Source organism: Pholcus phalangioides, unplaced genomic scaffold, assembly GCF_987345545.1.
Source record: "Pholcus phalangioides strain wild (caught in Gottingen) unplaced genomic scaffold, Ppha-v1.0 ptg000011l_1, whole genome shotgun sequence".
NCBI classification, from domain to species: domain Eukaryota; kingdom Metazoa; phylum Arthropoda; class Arachnida; order Araneae; family Pholcidae; genus Pholcus; species Pholcus phalangioides.
In genome coordinates, this window is record NW_028301604.1 from 49,373,377 (window position 1) to 49,395,266 (window position 21,890).

The 21,890-nt window shown below is 34.1% G+C and overlaps 1 protein-coding gene across 4 annotated transcripts in view; it reads left to right on the plus strand.

The window, feature by feature from the left end:
• Ask1 (apoptotic signal-regulating kinase 1) overlaps positions 1 to 21,890 on the plus strand; it is a 606,402-nt gene that overhangs the window by 302,508 nt on the left and 282,004 nt on the right. For all 4 annotated transcript variants that reach the window (XM_089239611.1, XM_089239614.1, XM_089239612.1 and 1 more), the window contains 2 exons: positions 2,563 to 2,746; positions 16,390 to 16,523. In XM_089239611.1, the coding sequence (XP_089095737.1) occupies positions 2,563 to 2,746; positions 16,390 to 16,523 (318 nt within the window). The remainder of the gene's footprint in view (positions 1 to 2,562; positions 2,747 to 16,389; positions 16,524 to 21,890) is intronic.

Genomic DNA, 21,890 nt, shown 5'->3' on the forward strand with positions numbered 1-21,890 from the left:
CAATGTTGTTTAATTGTGTATTCATAACGGGAAGCTATATTTGTTTATGAATAAAATTTGCTTCAAAATTAGCTAAAAAAGATTTAATTCATTAAAAATAAGATTTAGTATACATTATTCACACTGTTCATTACAAAAAATTTCAGTAATCCCACAATATGACAAAGATGTAAAGTAAGCACTTCAAATTAAGTATGAGAAATTCTACAATATGATTCTGTCAAATAAGTATTGATTTCTTACTGATAAATGGAATTTATGATGAACAGTTTGGAGCAATTTTTTTTTCATTATTCTTGCACAGCCCATGTAAAAATTAAGTTTTGTTTCCACATTTTGATGTTACCCAACATCAGACTCATTTATTTATTTTTTTGATGGCTCACGGACACTTCCTCTTGCCCAAGGGCAGCACGTATGATGAACGTAGCTCTCCAATAAGATTATAGAGAAACTGCATTCGAAAAATAGTTCTGGCCTTTTGTACTGCTCTATACAAAATACAGAATTTTTTTTATAGTGAGATCTAGGATCATGTAGAAAACATGGACAGGCCACCCCTGTGATGCAACCTTCACCGAATATTTTCTGGCCATTTTATCGGCTACAACTTCGGCAAACTGTGTTGAATTGTAGTGTGAAATTGTTTCTAGAAGAATTTCAGGGCTTCCACTGCCGATATCTTTTTGAAAACTTTTTTTTCATAAATTTTGATAAATATCATCCTTGATAAATTTTAATTTTTAAATCATTGTATTCCAGTAGCAATGTTTCATGCAACTGTAGTTTCACTGTGTTCTTTGCGTCAGATAACATTGCTATTCGATTTCGTCTCACCCTTCCTACTAAGCTCGTATTTTTTTGTCTTTTAGCATTTGAGCCAGCTTCAGTATAGTGAAAGAAGGTGTCGGTTGAGGCATTTCTGGCCTTGTTCTCAAATTTCTTGATCAGTTGCATCCCTGTGTGTTCATAAAGAGAGAGATTCGTTGTACGCTGATCCTTTCTAAGGTTTGGAAACCCATTCAAAAAGTATTTGGCGCAGTTAGATTTTTATTCTTTTTCTGTGACGTCGTTTGGCTACAGAAATTTCAGCTACATGTTTTTTCTAGATTTAAGCTTTTACTTTCCCTCAAAACTTTTCTCGAGTCCCATCAGAATACCGGGTATTCAAATTTACAAAGGAAAAACAATTTAGCTGTACTTGCCGTTCCTTCATTGATAAAAAGGTAATCTCCTCGGACAATAAATTGACCTTGACAGACCTTTATTCTTCACTATCTTCATTTAGAAATACTTTTTAGAAAGGGTAACCACTTCCAAGAAAAGTATACACCCCTTTTTCCTATAGAATAGTATGTTGGGTCAAAATGACCCAAACTGCGGTTCTAGGTATAAGTGCTTGTAGCTCTGAAACACTAAATGTGAAGGGAATAAAATTTTCGTGAATTAATATTCATGTGATATCATGAAAAGTCACGAAAATTGTTTATCATCTGCACTTAAGTTTTTGAGATAAATAAAAACAAATTTTAATTTGGGTCAAATTGACCCACTCCGCGGTTCTAGTGTGAAGGGACAATGATTCTTAGGTTCCAAAAAAGTGCAGCAGCAATCAGCAATGAAGGCACTGGATGATGCGACAAAAAAAAATTTTAAGTCATATTTACATTTTTGTATGAACAATGCCAAAGATGCATAATTGCACAAGGTAGTTGCTTTGAAGAAAACACCAAATAAACAAGTTCTATCTGTATTCATTCTTCTGTAATAAATTAAGTTTCAGAACTTTTTGAACGTATCAGTATTATGTTTCTCTACTAGTCAAATTGTAATGAAGGAGAAAAGAAAAAAAATTGTTTTTGTTTATAAGATTTGGAAAACAAACAGTCCTGAAAGATGGAGAGAATGTCGTATGCATTTCTTTCATCTACACCAGGCCAAGATATCTTATCCCTGTACATTAAGGTGTTAATTAAATCAAACACTTTACTGGCGTTATTGTTTCATCAAAATGACCCTGAATAACAGCATTGTAATCATAATGAATAATGAGCACTGTATATGTGTTTCAATGTATATGTTTTTGTTTTTTCTAATGTTCTTGGTCAGGCCACTACAAAGCTCATCTCATTTTTTAGACTTGGGGCATGGCAACCCAAGTTGATAAGGTACTTGCCTACTATATAAAAGGATGTTCTTCAGAGATGTTGTAGATTTGACACAACAATTAGTCTTTATTAGTCTAAATCTCTACTGTCACAGAGATAAACAAAAACGGTGACAAGATCACCATAGAATATATTGCTAATGTAGGAAGTCACCCCAATTGGAGATTAGTCCTGGCAAGAGACATGAAATAATTTCAGAACTGTACCTATTTGAATCAACTATAAACTATGGGTCACGGTCCAACTGGACTATATGTGCAAAGAATGACTAATGGGAAAAAACTAATAAAATTTTTATACTTTTTCCTTTAATTTATCCTGGTAGATTATGTTTATAATTTGTAGCATAATTAAAGATAGATGAAAATTACAGTATTATGTACTTATTTTTCAGTTTGTACAAACGGGATGAAAGATGCTTATTTCTTTACGTGCATCAAAATTCTGATGATTTTCAAATGTTTTTCCCTTCTGAACAATTGAGAGGACGATTTTACAATTTACTATTGGAGATGACAGCTAATCAAAAAGGTGTCATTACTGATCCAAACACTGATATAACTTCAGGATTGATACAGGTTTGTATACATACTTCTACTTTTGCCAGCAAAATTTATAATCTCATAATTTTTTATTTAAAGTGGCTTCAAACTGAGAAATTATAAGACCACACTATATAGGCCTAAGCCTATATCCCACATTATGGGTAGATGGTCAAGGAATATGCATTTTTATGTCTCGGAAGGTTCAGACTTTGTATGTAAGATTGAATTTAATCCTCTTAATTTAAGACTTGCAGTGATTATGTGAAGACCTTGAATAAGGTGTACCAATGAATAACAACCGATCAGCATGCTGTGATTTGTTTCTGAAGAATCTGACCAACTCGGCGGCTATGCCTATAGCAGGCCTGTAACTAGGCTGGAGTGACCGGGGTACTGCTCTATGGCCGAACCAAATGGAGACCCATAAAAAATATATCCTTATTTTGCATAATAATAACCCTTTCAAGGGTGCCTCCAAGAAAAAGTGTCTCGGGAACCCAAGAAAGCATTCTGCATCCTGGTCTTTAGCTGATTTACAATTATGCCTGGAAAAATCCGGAGGGCTCATATCGACTCCACCAATTGTTCTTCATCTGGTAAATACCCTCAACAATCTTCCACCCAGATGACTAGAGATGGTCTCTTTAATAGATCTCTCGCCATCATCGTTATACAGCACCAAATACAACGCCACAACAGGCAAAATGCCCAACGAGGTGGCTGAGAAAAAGATGCCCATTACAAATATAGATGTCATATATTTCAAACATACAGCAACCCAATTAAAAACACAATCATAAAAATTATAAACAATATATACACATGATAAAATACTATATAATGCCCCTATGGTTGTCTTATTCGAAGTATGGATAGCTTCTCGATTTACCCCAACATGTTTATCGTATTTCTTTTTAAATGTGTCAATTGTGTTACAATTAGCTACCTCTGGAGGTAAGCTATTCCATTTATTAACAACCCTATTAGAGAAAATTTCCCTGCGACACCATAACCTTGCATTGTTCCTCACCAATTGATATTTTTGTCCCCTTGTAAAAGCAGTTGATTGGCGGTGTACTAATATACTATATAACTGAATATTCATGGTCCATCCTATCCATCCCATTGAAAATTTTGAACACTTAGATCATATCTCCTCGACACCTGCATTCATCCAATGTAAACATATTCAAAAAATAAAGTGTCTCTTCATAACTCAAGCCCTGTGTGCCAATAAGGACACGTGTAGCTCTTCTCTGCACCCCTTCAACCAAGTCTATGTCCCTCTGTAGGTATGGTCTCCAAAACCTTACAGCATACTCCAGTCCAGGACGAACTAAGCCTCGAAAAAGTGGAAGAATGACTTTAGGAGAACGCGGAGAGACCTTTTTGAAAATGAAACCGCGAGCATTCTATTCGCTTTTTTGACCACCGCTGAACATCATGTTCCATTCATTTGCCCATTCTGCAATCTTGTTTAAGTTGGTCTGGAGCAACTCCCTATCGCATTGATTCCTGATTACCCCCATTAGCTTCACATCATCTGCGAATTTGCTAGTAATCCCATCGATACCCTGATCGAGGTTATCGATAAAAAGTGAAAAAAGTATGGGGCCAAGGACACTTCTTTGAGGAACTCCACTTGTGATGCCTGTCCAACCAGAGAATTCCCCGTTCACCATAACTCATTGTGACCTATCTCTTAACGACGATTCTATCCAATTTAACAAGTTGCCCCTAATTCCAATCTCGTGTAAACACTTCAGGACTTTACCATGTTGGACCCGATCGAATGCTTTTTGGAAATCAAGGTAAACAACATCTACATTTTTGCTCTTACCCAAAGCCCTAGTCACGTAATCATAGAAGCAAAGGAGGTTAGTTACACACGACTTTCCCTTCCTGAACCCATGTTGATTATCCGACAATACATTATTCTCGTCTATCCACTTCACAAACTGCCTTTTGATGATAATTTCCAAAATTTTCGAGATGGAGCTCGTCAAACTCACTGGACGATAATTGGACACCGCTTCTCTACTACTCTTCTTAAATATCGGAACAACATTAGCAATTTTCCAATCCCTTGGGACGATACCGTCAGCAACACTACTCCTGTATATCTGTGCGACTGGCCCCAACAATTCATTAGCATATTCCTTGAGGACCCTGGGATAGATATCATCTGATCTTGGTGATTTGCTTGCACATACATTTCTTAGAAGATTTAGGACCTCCACGTCTTCTACTTGAATATCGTTGAGGGTTTTATTACCCCATGAGGGTTTTGCTACACCACCACCACCATTGAGGGTTTTATTACCCCAACACATGTATACCGAATATCATTATCTCCATTAAAAACCGATGTGAAAAAGTCATTGAAAGCACTACACATGCCTACATTGCTCTCTAACCTAGAGCCTCCTATCGAGAGGGGGCCAACTGTCCCCTTACATCCATTATTGAGTTATGGAAAAAATGATTTTGGGTCAGAGCCAATGTTATCTGCCAACCTAGATTCAACTTCCTTTTTACTATCCCTTATCACTGTCTTCAACACTCTTCTTTTATCAGTAAACAATGATAGGTCACCTCGTTCCACTTTTATACTTTCTGAATGCTCTTTTCTTTTCAAGATAAAGGTTACGCATGCTATCCGTGAACCATAGAGGGTGCGATGTACAAATACGCTTTTTTCGAACAAAGGGTATGACGTCGTGCACAACAGAGGACAGCTTCATACTAAATTCTTCCCATTGACTTACCACCCCTACTGATTCCAACCGGTGTTTGAAAACTTCCGCTAACCTTCCTCTCCAACCGTCAAAGTTAGTTCTTCGAAAACAAGGAACCAGTCTTTTGTTATCAACCTTAGAAAAGTTACAGTGAAATCTGATGATACGATGATCACGGGAAGAAAACTCTTCCCCCACTGAAACATGTTCAACAAGATCCTCAGAACTGGTAAGAACTAAATCCAAAATAGCCGTACCCCTAGTGGCTTCTGTGATACATGCTGATACATACTGATCTCTAGATAAAAGGTTCTCCCAATCAATACCTGGGTAATTGAAATCCCCTAGTATGAGAACCCTCTTACGCTTACACATGTAGGAAATTTCATCATGCAATTTGACGATGTAGTTTGGATCCCTATTCAATAGATTGTAACAAACCCAAACAATAAGTTTATGATGTCTTTTGTTCCCAAGCTCAACCCATATAGTTTCAATGTCACTTCTCTTCACGTTACACTCTCTAGCCTTCAAACAGGATTTCACGTATATCAACACTCCAGCCCCTTTCCTATCAGATATATTTCTCAAAAAAGTATTGTATTGTGAGATGTGTAAGAAAGATTCATCCCCATCGTTTCCCCAAGATTCTGTAATGGCTATAAGATCCAGGCCCTCCACAACTATCATAGTTTCTAAAAAATCTTTCTTATTACCCAAGCTCCTGGCATTTATTAGCATACATTTTAATTGACCCTGTGATTTAGTGTCAGTCGAGAAGCCATCCAAGTCAGAGGTGGGTAATTCCCCCTCAGTACTGTTGTGATTATCATTAACTAACCTGCATTCCCGACTACGTGGTCTGGGAGTAAAAAACCTGACCTAAGACTATCGTAAACCTCCCAGACCCCCCCCCCCCCCACTTATTTAGATGGATCCCATCCGAATAAAGAGCGTCCTATCGGTAAATGTTGGAAGCCCCAAGAAGGTGACCCCAAGTGAGGAGCAAATGTCCTTCAGGCCTATATTGAATTGGTGGATCCTACTCCTATACCCCCTACTACCCCTTGGCAGCACTGGAATCACTGACACATCTGAACCCCCCTTCCTAGTGGATAATAGTAAATCCCTGTATTCTGACAGAGACTCACTAATATTTGCTCCTACCTGATTCATTCCCATCCACAAAATCACCCGCAACAGCAACTTTCGGCGATGAAAAACATCTTGAACGTTGCAAATCTTCCCCCCAGGAACATAACAGCGCTCGAAACCCAGAAAATCCCTACACACTCTGTTCCCAAGTTCCCTAACCATGGAATCGCAGATGATTAAACCCCTATCACTATCCCCCTCTGCCTCATCCACGACCGCCCATTCGCCCTCTAAACTGTCGTTGTTCGTGGAGATTGCTTCTTCATCAACAGGTTGCTCGACGACCAATGGCTCCGTTATAACCGTGCCCTCTAGCACCTTAACTTTTTCCGTAAAGCTTTGACCTTGATTTCCAGCCTTGCCCTATCTAAGCATCCTATACAATTGAAACTATCAGCTACTATACCCCTAGATCAGGGGAACCTCCCGTCACAAGCTGTACACAACACTAGTCAAGGTCAAGGCATACTAACACTATTGCTAAAGCTAGATAATAATAATAATTAAAAATAGGAAAATGAGAAACGTTAACAGGAAATTAAAAATGTAAAATACATTACTATGCGAAATAAACGTAAGAGATTGTAAGAAAAAATTACGTAAAATAGAATGCTTAACACTAAATCACGAAGAAGAAAATATATATGTTTATAAAGAATACAACACACTCTAAAAAAAGTATTAAGCTAAGCTACAAAGTACAATTTATACTTATTAGAATTAGCTAACTATCTCAAATCACTAACACTACAACAATAGGCTCAAGTGGAAGGAAAAACAATGTTATTGAGAGTACACGGGAAAAAGTATACACTGTTTGCTAACACTAACATCCAAAAAAACCTATGAATTTATATCAAAGAAGCGAGAAAACACAAACCTCTCGAAAATACAATGAATATAAAATGTGAATGAGAAAAAAAAATTTAAGTCGATCGAAAATACACAACGAAAATTAAAAAAATTGAGAGCAATATAATAAAAAAAACTTATATCGCAATCCAACGTGTGCTAGAAAAAAATAGAAAACACAGCAGAATATGACCCAAAAATAAGCAACACACTAAGTAAAACTCCCTAGAACTCACCAGCTACCATGAGCTTAGTCCTAATTTTTTGTCATTTCCATTTTCCTTGTGGGATGATCCTTTTCACTATTTGTCATAAGTCAAGAGAGATTCGATTCTATGCTATACTTTATTATGTATATGGGTCATTCCCAAAAAAAGTGTACAAACTGTTTCCAAGACTTTGTAGTTTTCTTACAAAACTCCAGAACACTCTGGTAGTAATTTTAATTTTTTTCTAGTACTTCATTTAATTCTCTGTCATGTGGCATTTCTTAATTTGTTTCAGATGATATCTACTTTTTTTTAATAATTGTTTGTCGCAAAACATCGAAATCTGGCTGTCAGAGCTTGAAAAAAGTGTTAAACAAAGAGACTTGTATATGTATATCTCTGGAATTTTTTATATATATATGTGCCATAGATAAATGAAACTGATAATATATATATATATATGTATAATAAAATTGTGAAAAAAAATTTCTTATGGAAAAACTTCTTTTTTTTTTGTGTGTCCCCTATATATAAAATTTTTCCCATTTTAAAATGTCTACTCTGTTACAGTCATTTTGGAAATATATTTTCATACCAGATAGCATCTGATAACTTTTCTGAGCTCATTGAAAGGTTTACTTAATACTTGCTCAACAATTTTGGATTTGACTTTTGCAAAATGACTTAACATTCACGTTATGTCTTTACTACCAGATTTTTCTCTGTTGGATGTCCACACTGTTACATCATTATGAAAAATAATTACAATTTTTTTTTCATCTATATCAACATCAAGTGACAGTACATGAAGATATACTTTAAAATTTAAAAAAAGTTTTCATCAATCATTTAAATTTATAATTTGATCATTTTTGTCGCACCACGGTCATTTTCTGCACACGGGGGCTAATTATACCGGGACCTACAATTTATTGCCGATTCCGAATGGCAGGCTTGTTTTTTATACTCGTCGAGAGGTTGGTGCGCTAACCCCTCGATGGGGGAACTCCCTGCGGTAGCAATTTTTGCTGCGGTCATGCCGCCATTTTTGTTGTACCCCTGTGTCAGGAAAGTTTTCTGACAAGGACGAACCGGGTATCGAACTCGCGATACCTCTAAACATCTTTTGGTACTTTAGGAGAGTATTTACCGACCTGGGCTACCGCGCCCTTAAATTTATAATGAAAAGAAAAATTAGGCTGATTTGTCCACTCTGTTACGTGTGTGTCTTCCAAAAACACAAGCAACGCAGCAGAATGGAAACTGATTTAAAGTAAAGTTGTCTTAGTTAAAAGGTTTTGAAGGTTTAAATTAAATTTAATAAGTTATCTATTCAATTTAAACCCTTTACCACATTCTCCATTATGTTATTTTTTCAGTAAAATACGAAAGTAAAGTAGTACAGATCATTAAAATCATTGCCAGGCACAGATCCAAGGAGACGTGTCATAAGCTGGGCTGCAACTAGATGGGGAGCAGGCGGGACTTGTGCCCCGGGCACTAGACCCAAGGGAGCGCAAATTTCACTCCGAAATTTCTCCTTCAACATTATAAAGGGGCATCAAAATGCACATCGGCATCAGGTGACCAAGCATCTAGTTGCGGCCCTGGTCATAAGAAGCATTTTAGTATGAGTGAAAGTCGTTATATGACAATACATTCTGTATTTAATCGGACAGAACCATTATTTTCCTATATTTTTTTTCCAGGCCCAATCCCCCAAGTTCACTGTGGATCACTAATGTGAGAGGCATAAACACAAGATTTATACCAACATTAAAATACTATTCTATTTAAACAAAAAAATTTGAAGTAAAAGAAAAATCATCCTGATGATATAAGTCCATTGTCAAACTTTTACCAGATTTTAAACATTTTACCAGACCAAAATTCAAGCTACTAGGGGGTGGGCTTATTTTTAGAATTCGTTTATGGGTCTGATGTTTTTCTAAGGTTATAAGAGGAGTTTCTGGGTCACCTTGTAACAAGCTACTACTCGTTAGCTTGTTATATAATTGGTATAACTATTAATTAATATTTAATTCACCCTAATAACTTAATTTTAATGAAGCCTTTTAGAATATATTTATATTTACGATGCCAGACAGTCTGCGAATTGAGTTGGGCCTTTTTATTTAGAAATGAGCAAATATACATATTTAGAAATGAGCAAATATTTAGAAATGAGCAAATATTTAGAAATGAGCAAATATACATATTTAGAAATGAGCAAATATTTAGAAATGAGCAAATATTTAGAAATGAGCAAATATTTAGAAATGAGCAAATATTTAGAAATGAGCAAATATTTAGAAATGAGCAAATATACATATTTAGAAATGAGCAAATATACATATTTAGAAATGAGCAAATATACATATTTAGAAATGAGCAAATATACATATTTAGAAATGAGCAAATATACATATTTAGAAATGAGCAAATATACATATTTAGAAATGAGCAAATATACATATTTAGAAATGAGCAAATATACATATTTAGAAATGAGCAAATATACATATTTAGAAATGAGCAAATATACATATTTAGAAATGAGCAAATATACATATTTAGAAATGAGCAAATATACATATTTAGAAATGAGCAAATATACATATTTAGAAATGAGCAAATATACATATTTAGAAATGAGCAAATATACATATTTAGAAATGAGCAAATATACATATTTAGAAATGAGCAAATATACATATTTAGAAATGAGCAAATATACATATTTAGAAATAGGTGAGAGGCACTTATATGCACAGGTGTCACTTCCAACGCCTCGTGGAATTGACCCTGCCCTTCGGGCAGTGGTATCTTGAGAAAGATTGCCGTGCGTATTTGCTCATTTGAATGTAGACATCGGGATGGCAGCGAGATTCCAGTAGGGGATTTCAGACTGGGACCTAAAGGGGCAAGGTGTGACGTTTAAGAAATCGGAACCAATTAGAGGAAACAGGAAGAAATAGGACGAGGAAAGGTGGTTCGAAGGAAGGGAGGTAATGAGTTTTTGGTTAGAAGTGGTGGTCCCATTTTTGTGGGAAGTTTTTTTTTGGAGAAGTTTGTGGGAAGACTAATGGATTATATATATATAGTGGGAGGAGCAGAAGATGACCAAAGCTTAAGGTAAGTCTTGACCTATTGCTTTCTCCATTCCTCTCTTGCTCAAGGAGTAGTAGCATAAATTATAAGTATGGAATTTAAATATATCCTCTTATATACATTATTTGTTATAGCTGTAAATAAATAATCTTTTACTCTGACTTGAGGACGTAATGATTGAATAATTGATTGGCCGAAATTGGTATTACTTGGTATTACGAGTATACGATCATGAGCCAGCCCCAGATGCTGAGAGCAGTTCTGGGACAACCTATCACATTTTGTATGTAATTTTTCAGAAAATAAAAGTGTATTTGCATGGCCTACTTAGAATATTTGAGATGTCTTTCTCTCAGTGGTATTCACTCTGGTACGGGAAGCTTTTTTGCAGTTCACTGGAAGAAAAATTTAAGAACACTTCAAACTAAGATGTTAAATTATAAATTACCAACCCATTATCTGTCAGAAATAAGTTTTGATTTTGAGTAGCTAAATATATGTAAAAAATAAACTTTTCTATGTGCTATTTTGAAAAAATCATGAAAAACCATCAAAACAACAGAAAAAAAGTAAAAAAAGTTGAGTAAAAAAAAACTGATTTTTTTTAGCATATGTGTGTGAGAAATAAGCGGATTTCATTATTTTAAAAGATAAAAACAGCAGAATTTTTTTTTTTTTGGGCAATATTTGTTTTTGTAACAGAGTAGACAAAATCCATAATTTTCATTCATAAAACCCAAAAAATTAAACATTATTACAAAATAAACAGTGAAAAATATTTATGGAATATTAAAATCCAAGTAATTCAGCTTTGAATTTTTCATTTCAAAAATGAGGAATGCACACTTTTATGGGGAATTACCCATATATAGTTTTTAGTTTTTATGACTGCATTTTTAATTGGTTATTTTTTTTTTCCAAGCCGAGCACAACTCAGGTCTATTGCCAAGTGTGGCCTTGTATTTTATATTTGTATTTATTTACCTTGAAAAAAAGTTTATTATTAAATAAGAATTTCTGTGTGAAGAAAAAAAGATTTTTTTTGAGCAGCCGAATTCCTGTCATTTCTTTTTGTTGTCTGCAGTGATTAAGATGTTAAGAATTCTGGGATGCAACAGAGTAAGTTGTATTCCCATGTTTACTCCAATGAATTTTCAAAATTCCTCAGGTGATACCAACCAAAAACTATAGTGGTACAACAACCAGAAGTTTTTGGAACACCCCTCTGTAAAGAAACTCTTGATTCAATGTGGGGCGGGGGAAGGGAAAAGAATTCCCCCTAGTTGCTAGTACACTGTCTTGGCACTGTGGCTTTGAAAATAAGTTTTTGGCATCAGGTTGTTTCTGCCATTTTTTTTTATTATATATACAAATCTCAGAAACACAGACATATATACAAATACAAACATAAAAACACATAAATACAAACACTTTGTGTGACCCCAAGGGACTTAGTAAATCCTTCCAGCAGGTCTAAAGAGGATTATAATTGCATATTGTTCACAGACAGCAGCTTTTATAAAGATTAGACATGTTATACTTGTTGTATTTTTATTTATATATTAATGATTTTGGTGTACGTTAAAATGTCAGATGTCATTATGGGAGTCCTGCCATTATATTGTTAAATTACTTATCTTGTTATTTTGGATCTGTATACATATTCTTCCTACTAATGATGTGTATGAGAGTAAATAATTATAACTAGAATATTCAATTCAACTAAGACACATATTTAATAGAGATTTAAACACTCAAAATGAGAGACAACATTTGTTGTTGTTCAGACTAGAGCAGCAATGTTTTTTGTACTGTTGCCAATACTCTGAATCTAAATATTTGACTAATAATCTGTTACCAGATACCAAAAACAAAAATAAATAAATCAATTGTTTGTCCATTAGCATAATATTATAACAATATCGTATTTTTATTTATATAGTTATGATTATGGTGTACGTTAAAACTTCAGATTACTCAGTATGAGAGTCATGCGGTTATATAATTAAATTACTTATTGTGAAGATCAGTATAGTGCATCACAAACTATACATATACCGTGTTTCTCCAAAAATAAGAACCAGCCTTATATTAATTTTTGCTTCAAAAAATTCATTTGGGCTTATTTTTGGGGAGGGCTTATATTAAGAGCATCCTGAAAAAACACAAACTAAGGCTAATATTTTCATATTTTTCCAAGACATTTTTGAATTATGGTTACACAAAAATTGACAATAAATTGCAAGTTTTCTTTAGGGTGTGTCATTTACAGTAAACAGGAAGTTTGATTTAGATTTTCAGAGCCAAATGAGGCAATGTATCCATGCCCGCCTGAAATACTCATCTCTTCATGTCGTTGAACTGTACCGGTTGTTTACGTATGGCTGGAAAAATATAACCAAAAAGCGTATCAGTTACATTTGCTCGATCGATTGTAACCAATACGCTTATTGGTTACATTTTTCAAGTTTCATCAAAAGCATTTACAAAAAACTTTTATAGTGTAATCCCAGCCTATGAGAACAGCATTCATTGGATATTCGGAAAATGTCATAGGTTGGGATTGCACTATAAAAGTTTTGGATAGTTCTTTTATAAAACTTCAAAAACAATCAATAAGCCATTTGGTTACATTTGCTTGAATGTAACCAAACGCTTATTGGTTGCATTTTTCAAGTTTTATAAAAGAACTTTTATAACACTTTTATAGCTTAATACGGTTCATAGGTTGTTTTTTATTGGAAATGCTGTGAGTAGTAATTTTATTCGTTTTCTTGGATAAAAGTTAATGTCTCAATCATATGTTTATGTAGGCATTCACTTCTCGTCCAAGGAAGCCTGCTTTGGTGTTAATGAAAATTTAATTTTTGTTTATATTATAATTTATTTTACATATAAATTTTAATGATATCATTTATTTACATTTTTATTTCATAATAAATAATAATAAAATCATTATCATTTTATATATTTCAATACATCTGTCATGTGTTACAATGGTATACTTAACACATCTCATTGATGATTTTAGCTAGGGCTTATTTTCAGGGAAACACAGTATTTACATGCACAAACTTATCTGTACATATATGCACAATCACAACTATATACACCCACCATCATTTCACAATTTCTTTCTCTCTTTTTGTACTTAATGTAAAACCATTTTTATATGTCATTACAAAGTATTTGTTAAAATTATTCCATAGTCAATATTTTTGACAAAGTCAAATACTATGATTAATGTTTTTTTTAATTGTCAGTTTTATTTTCAATTTTTATTCTTTACCATAAAAGAAGTTTAAAACTTTAGGGGCTATGTGGGAAAAGTTCTTTTTATACAGTGTTTTATTAGGCTTTGGTACTTGGTATACTCTTTTGTATCTACCTGTGATTCTATTTTGATTTTTTGTTAAAAAATTTGCATTTACTTGTGAAAATGTTCATAATTCTATATAAGTGTTCAACCTTGTATAAGAAAAATTCTTTATGCATTTTGAAATTTATTATTTTCTTTTTTAATTTTAATTGTATCAATTTTTTTTTGTAATTTCAAATACTTTTTCTCACTTCATCAAGTATTATGATTCATATGACCATGGCCCCCCACAGATTGGGGGGGCCATGGTGTGGGGGCTGACAGGGCTCTATCCCTGGGGCCCAGGACAGTTATTTTTTGTTTTTTCACGCTCTAAATTAACTACAAAAGGGGGCCCGTGAAAAGTCTGACCGGGCAGGGCCCGCAACAGATCCCAGCCTAAGGAGCCCCACTCCAGGCTGTGGGGGGGGGGCATGCATATGACAACTGTAAATATATATATTAAGTACATATTTTTCTTTTATAAAACATTTGGAAATGACAGCAAATACATTTACAATTGAGATTTATAAAAAAACTTAGACTTGTGGGGATGGGTACTGGTCTTGATTGTCTTTAGTATGTTTAATTATTTTATTTTTTTCTCTCTTCATAGAGAATGCTAACTTTCTCAATAAAAGTAAAAAATCTGCTCTGATGCCATGGTTTCATGTGTGTGAAATGTCTATAAATTATAAAAATAAACGTGGAATGAACAATTTGAGTTTGTGCAAAAAGATTAACATCCAGCCCCGAGTTTCTGCAGGATCACTGTATTCTCCCTTGCTAAGGGTGTTGAAAGTGTTTTATACCTGTGGTTGTTCGACTTCAGCTCAATGCACGAAAATATGATTTTAAATAAATGTTGGAGTTATTGATCCCTTTCTGCAAAATATGGTTAGTGCTTGAGCACCCAATGTTGATGTAACAAAAACACTGCAGTGATAATGCCATATTGAGTGCATCACCATTCGTGGCATTTTAGTGAAATTTCTAGGAGGCCTAAATAATGCTAAAGACCCAAATGGGAAAGCAAAGTTGCTAATGCACAATTCGGGATGCACAGTCAGTTTACCTAAAAAACAGAATAGAATAGTCAGATGTTGCATAATGTGACATGGCCAATTCCTATCTTGTTGCTTGCTGGACTACATATATGCATTCTATATTAAATTTAATTATGTGCCGCTTAAGCTTTTTTTTTGTCTGGGATATTCCTAATAATGCATTTTATGAATACACATACAGCTGCTATATATTCTAATTTCAAAACCTCGCTTATAACAGGTTAGTTATAACATACACTTCTCGAATCACCAAGGGAGTATGTTATAAGCAAACTCAACTGTAGTTAATATAAAATGACAATTGTGTGTGTTCATAAATGTGATATCATGTGGAAAAGAACGTTGGATACAATAATTTATATGAAGTCTAATAAAATGCTAGTGAACTGTATAATGGTGAACACAGTTAATTGTTGTTTGGTTTTTTTATACATAGGGTGTCTCTACAAAACTGATGGTGAATTTTTGAAAAGAAATTACCAAAACCAAAAACTTATTTATTTGGTTATAAACTATAATAAATGTTCAAAATGCCCTCCTGAACTTCTAGAACATAATGATGGCTTTTCATCCACTTTCTACTGTGTGGGATATAGTGTAATCAAAACAAAACCATCAAACTTTTTGGTTGCTTGTTGAGTCAATGAAAATTTTTATGCCTTATGAGGCCATTGTGAATAAAGTATGGAAATGTTTATCAACAAGGGAGGGAAGAGGAAGACTTCCTTTATAGTCTGCTGGCTGATAATAACTTATAGGAACCAAACAAGTCTGGTTCAACATTAGTATCAAAAGGCACAGAAAAAGAACTTTAGAAGGAAAAAAATTAATAACGTAATCCAAAATCCTGATAAATATTAACAAATTTTTCCCATGTTATGATTCATGTCCAGTCTATACTTTGTGGGAATGATAACAATATTGAATGATGACCGTGTCATATTGTGTCATAGTGTACCATAAATTGTGACATAAAATCTCTCTTCCTTAGCAGTTGTCAAGCAGTGTTCTTGCACGACTTTAGTTTTTAAAAAAATTCAGGTAGTCACATATGTTGTTCAAGATATTATGTTGTAACGGTGTCAAAGACATGCATCTTCCCATTGTAATGATTTCAATAGTTTGTGCTCTATAAAAACTGAAACACTGCTGTTAGTTTAGCTAAGTTTCTAATAATTTCTTCCAGTATGAATATGAACTAGATAATCAGAAGAAACGTGTTGTTCTTGGTAAAGGAACCTATGGTATTGTGTATGCTGCACGGGATTTGACTACCCAAGTGCAAATAGCCATAAAAGAGATACCAGTACATGATGTTGGGTAAGATTTTATGATTTTATCACTTTTTTTACCTGTTTGCAAAAGTCTGGGGGTTCAAGCCACTCAAGTTCCCCCTTCCTCTGATAAAGTTTGTGGGGCAGAAGAATGGCCTCAATAATTCATGAAATACTTAATGCACTCTTCTCTTACACACACCTGTGATTCCCATATGTACCAAATATCAGGGTTTTCCTAATATTTTCTTCATATCAGCACCTCAGCATATGTAATCAAATCAATTACTTTGCCTGAGACTAGCTAAGACTAGCAAATAAGAAATCGAAAAAAGCACAGACATATATATTGACGCTCATTAGGTGCCATTTTCAAGATATCATTGGTCAAACCAAACTCCTTCTGAAATGTAGATTAAGTAAACACAAAAAAAGTTAAAAATCAGAAGTTCTATAAGTCCACAATAACTTCACATTGCTGGAGTAAAGACGGTAAATTTAATTTTTCTGAAATGGTCCAAAAAGTTTCATCTGTTTCTTTTAGATTTCTTTGACGGTACCTATATGAAGGCTTTTTAAGAACAATTAGTAGTTGACACCAAACCAATGCCTTCTACTTTATTGTCCTACCACAATTTCATTTTGAGAAAACACCTTAACAATATTCAATCAAATGAGGTCACTAATAACCGATGACAACAACTCATGTGTAAAAGATAAGAATGAAATACTAAACTGAAGCAAACAACTTGGACCTCACAGACACTCATTCTGACCATGTTTTTGGCAGATGCAGAACCTTTTTTGTTATGGCCTTGAAAATGGCTTTCAAAAGTGTCAAAACATATGCTGATGTATCTCTTGGATCTATTATTTTTTTATCACTTGTTGTCTTTTCAGTCTTCACGCTACCAACGTGTTTGAATCAGGTACATTAATCATGTTCGAAAAAGTTGCTTATTATTATTTTAGCTTGTTATTCTTTTGGAGGTGGGCAAGAGTGACATTATTTTACATAGATTATGATATCTATGTAATATTATTCATACAGTGAAACTTGTATGAACAAGAGACAAACAATATTGTGGGTAAGACAGATTTCTGTTTTATAAAAGTAGACGTCAAAACACTAATCATTGAACAGACTATATTTTGATTCCGTTCAAGACTGGTTTCCGTCTTTTACGTTGTCCGTCTCAGACAGGTTTCACTGTACTTGTTTATTAATGACTATTTCATGATGTGTCAGTTGTCTTTTGAATTCACAGATTATGTGTTGTTAAAATTAACAAGGAAATGATGTTTGATACAGTTCTGCCAATACCCAACAGTTTCTTGTAACAGATGATTTCTGAATACATTGTTAAATACATCAAAAATGCATTATTAAACACAGCTTGAAGTCTCAAAACCGAAAAATGGAGTTGAAATTATCTGTGAGAGAGCATACTAGTGCTTGCAATTATTGTCAGTTGCAACATTTGCACATAGTGTAAACCAAACTTTTGAAGTGCTCCCAGTAATTCATATTACTTTGAGTTTTTGAAAATTTGAATAATAGCACTCTAATTTACAGGAAATATAAGAGTAGCAAGAAGGTATGTTGACTGGCGAATAGTCTATAGAGATTTAACTGTATGTCATTAAATCCAGAGGCCTCTAAAATAGCCCTAAAGTCCAAATTCCTCTATCAAGGCAATGTCAATCTCCTGTAGTCATCTTTATACTTAAATTTTTGAAGTAGAGGAACTATGATAAAAATTGATTTGAACAGTTGTTGTTTTAGTCTATAAAGGGAAGATTAAGAGTCACAGTAATAAAACTGAACACGTTGGAAACACCTGAGAATTTATATTGTGATCTGCTTTATACTTTTAATTAATTGCTCAACTTCAAGCATCCAAAATAATTTATTAAACAAAAAAAATGGCCATGATCACAAGTGTTAATTATTTAAAAAATTACAAAATATTTTTGCATTAATCAAAATAAACTCATAAGTCATAAGTCACTCAAAATAAAATTAAGTACAAGCTGGCAAATATAAAAAAAGAATCAAAAACCAACATGTAAAATAAAACACTCATGCAGGGCCTACTTTGACTTGATGGGGACCGTGCAAAAAAATGGTATTGGAGGGGCCCCTCAACTGTGGTTGAAGAGGTTTCATACATCAGTGAATATAGTACATGTTTATAAACACATGAAAAAAATATATGCATTGTTTTAGATGAGAAGTGTAATAAAATTCTCCATAAAATATCTCACTATAAATGCTTTTTTTGCACTCGTATGAGCAAAATCATTGATAATGTCATCAAAATCAAATTTTTAAGTTAGCTCAGCTTCATTATGTTAGAATATTATGTTGATGGACAAACAATTTATTTCTGTTTTTGGTATCTGGCAACTCATTATTAGTCAAGTATTTAGTTTCAGAGTTTTGGCAACAGCACAGAAAACATGGCTGCTCAAGTCTGAACAGCAACAGATGTTGTCTCTCACTTTAAGTGTTTAAATCTCTATTAAATATGTGTCTCTGTCTTCAATTGAATATTCTGGTTATAATTACTTACACTCACACACATCATTAGTAATAAGGATATATCAACAGGTCCAAAATAACAAGACATTACACAATAATGAAGATGACAGAGTTGACAGTTTTTCTTGTAAAAGACGGGTGAACTGATGATTTTATCTTTTTTAATAAGAAGAATTATCTTTCTCTAGAATAGTTTGATATTGGTGATGTTGTCAATGATGATTCAATGCTGTCTCAACCTTCCACCTGGCTAGAAATGCTAACCTCTAATAATCGATATGCTTACTCTCAAACATTTGATTCAGATCTCATTTTTGTGAGGCTCTTCTGCACTTGAGGCCCCTGGGCATGTCCGAGTGGGCCCATATGTTAAGACGGCACTGTCTAGCATTATTTAACATTTGTGGCATTGTGCGTCAGTGACCTAAACCAAGGAGGAAAATTGTTGCAGTTCATCTGAAAAAGTGTGTCAGATCAGATGCATAAAGTTTTACATTACAAATATACAGAATCTTCATGAAGATTTGAGGATTTCATGTTGATCAAACATGCAAACTTTCTTGTCATCATTTGGTAAATCATTTCATGGTCAAAAGTATATGAAATTGAGGAATCGAACTACAGACTGTGCGACATTGAAACATATTTTTGTCATGGAGGTGCATTGTACATGCTGTGTAAAGTCTATTACTGATTGTTATTATATTAAAATATATATTCAATAGAATTTTCTAATAATGGGCACATTGGAAAGAGTACAATGTGATTTAGGGAAAATTCTTTGATTTTCAAAAATTTTGCCAAATAAAATTTATAAAAATTTGAGTAAAATGTATGCTACTAGAAATTTGAGGTCCCCTTAAAACATGGGGCCTGGGCAAATGCGCATGTGCGAATAAGACCCTGCACTCACACCAGAATGATTTGCTGGCCCTTGAGTGCCTCTTTTGGCAGCGTTGGCAAACATTTTATTGGCTTTGACAATATTTGTCAAAAATTGTTTTGTTTGGGCAGTGTAAAAAAAAATGTTCAAAAATATATTACTTCATGTCACTTATTTTCTGCTCATCCCTTTCAGACCCTTTAGGCACAAATGGAGGGTTGCTTTTTCTCGTTGTAGTTATATATTTTTTAAATACAAATACAACGCCACAACAGGCAAATTGCCCAACAAGGTGGCCGTCCTAAGAACATCATGGATCCCCGAGCCATTTTTGGATACCCTACCTACTACTACACCACAAATGCAACTCCCCACACCCCCCTCCCCCGCGGAACCCCCCAACGAATCAGTACATGCTGGAATGTGCGTGTACGTGTAGTGAAACCTGACATGAAGTTTTGTTGTTTCTCTGTAATGCTTGTTATGTGTAGTGCTGACATCTGCCACCAGTTTTTCTAACTATGAATGAAGTGTTATGATTGAATGATTTATCGTTGTAGGACTGTTGCTCTCTGTGGCGAGACTTTTTAACGGGGAGATCGGCTCGCATTTGCGCCTTGAAGTTGGGAACCACAGAAAACCAACTTCAGCTGACCACTACTGTGGGGTTCGAACCCGGATCCTCGCATCGCGAGTCCTCAACCTCAGAGTTAATCCCTGACTCAAAGGGTTGTGGGTGTTTCAAGTTTGAAGCATGGTGAATGTATAAATTTTGGAGCTTCCATCAGAGGGAAGCACTTGAAGTAGGTATTTTTAAAATGGCTTCAAAAAGAAGGTGCTTCCAGGTGAAGCATGTGATGTATTACATAAAATTTAGCAATAAAATTCTGGAACAACATTGTATGTGAATAAAAATACACCCTTTATTGTCTTAGCTGAGAAAAATTTGAATGAGATAAATTTTTTCTTTACTTATGAAGCTTAAAATTTCAACATGCACAATTTGTTGTACATATCTGGACTAAACTTCATTTTTTTATGACAAACATATTTGAAATACTTGTGAGTTTTCTGATAATTTCAAAGCAGTTTTTGATGCTAACCAGAATTTTTGAATATATATATATATATATATATATTCAAAACTTTTTCTGCTTGAACAAGAAAAACTTGCTGCAATATGGATACAAGTTTTAAAAAAAAAACCTGTTTGGAATCACACACAGTGGTGAGCTGTATGATATATCCTAGAATAAAAATGTACTGGCAGAGAAACTTCAATATTGGCTATTGGTCTGTTATAGTGTAAATGTAAAATGAGACGAATTCTTTCAGAAGTTTAATGTAAGGAACTTTACTAGAAATAAAAAGGCGGTTATATACATGTTGATTAGACATCACAAGCACAAACTGAAAATGACAAGAGAGACATGCCGTCTTATTCGAAAAATCTGGGTCCTTTTTGAGTGAAAGTGGGTCCTTCTCATAAAAAATGTATCTTGAAAATATTATTCCCCCCTCATTATTCACTGGTATCTCTATGAATTTTCTTACAGCATGCCCCTGGTCTTTGATCACCTGCTTATATTTCTTCACTTCATTGAGACTGAGCGGTGGGCCATGTAATGCATTTCTAAAAGCATGTTCTATCCAAAGGTTCATTTACTTTCATTGTCTACTATTAGAAAAAGCTTGCAAAGAAACTCATTATAGCACTGAGAATTTAACGTATGAAATTCTGCACATATAATAAATCTAAAACAAATATACAGTTGATCCCAATTAGAACCGTGGTCCTAATGATGAGTAATTCTCATTAAGATTTCCTGTTTAAAGTGTTTTCTTATTTACGTTTTGTATGACTGTTTTTTTGAAAAACGTTATAAGCAGGATCCACTTTAAGTAACAGTTGGAGGCACACATCAATATATAAATTCCCTTCTGATTTATTTTACATTTCGTTAAAAAAAATCTTAGCACTTTCA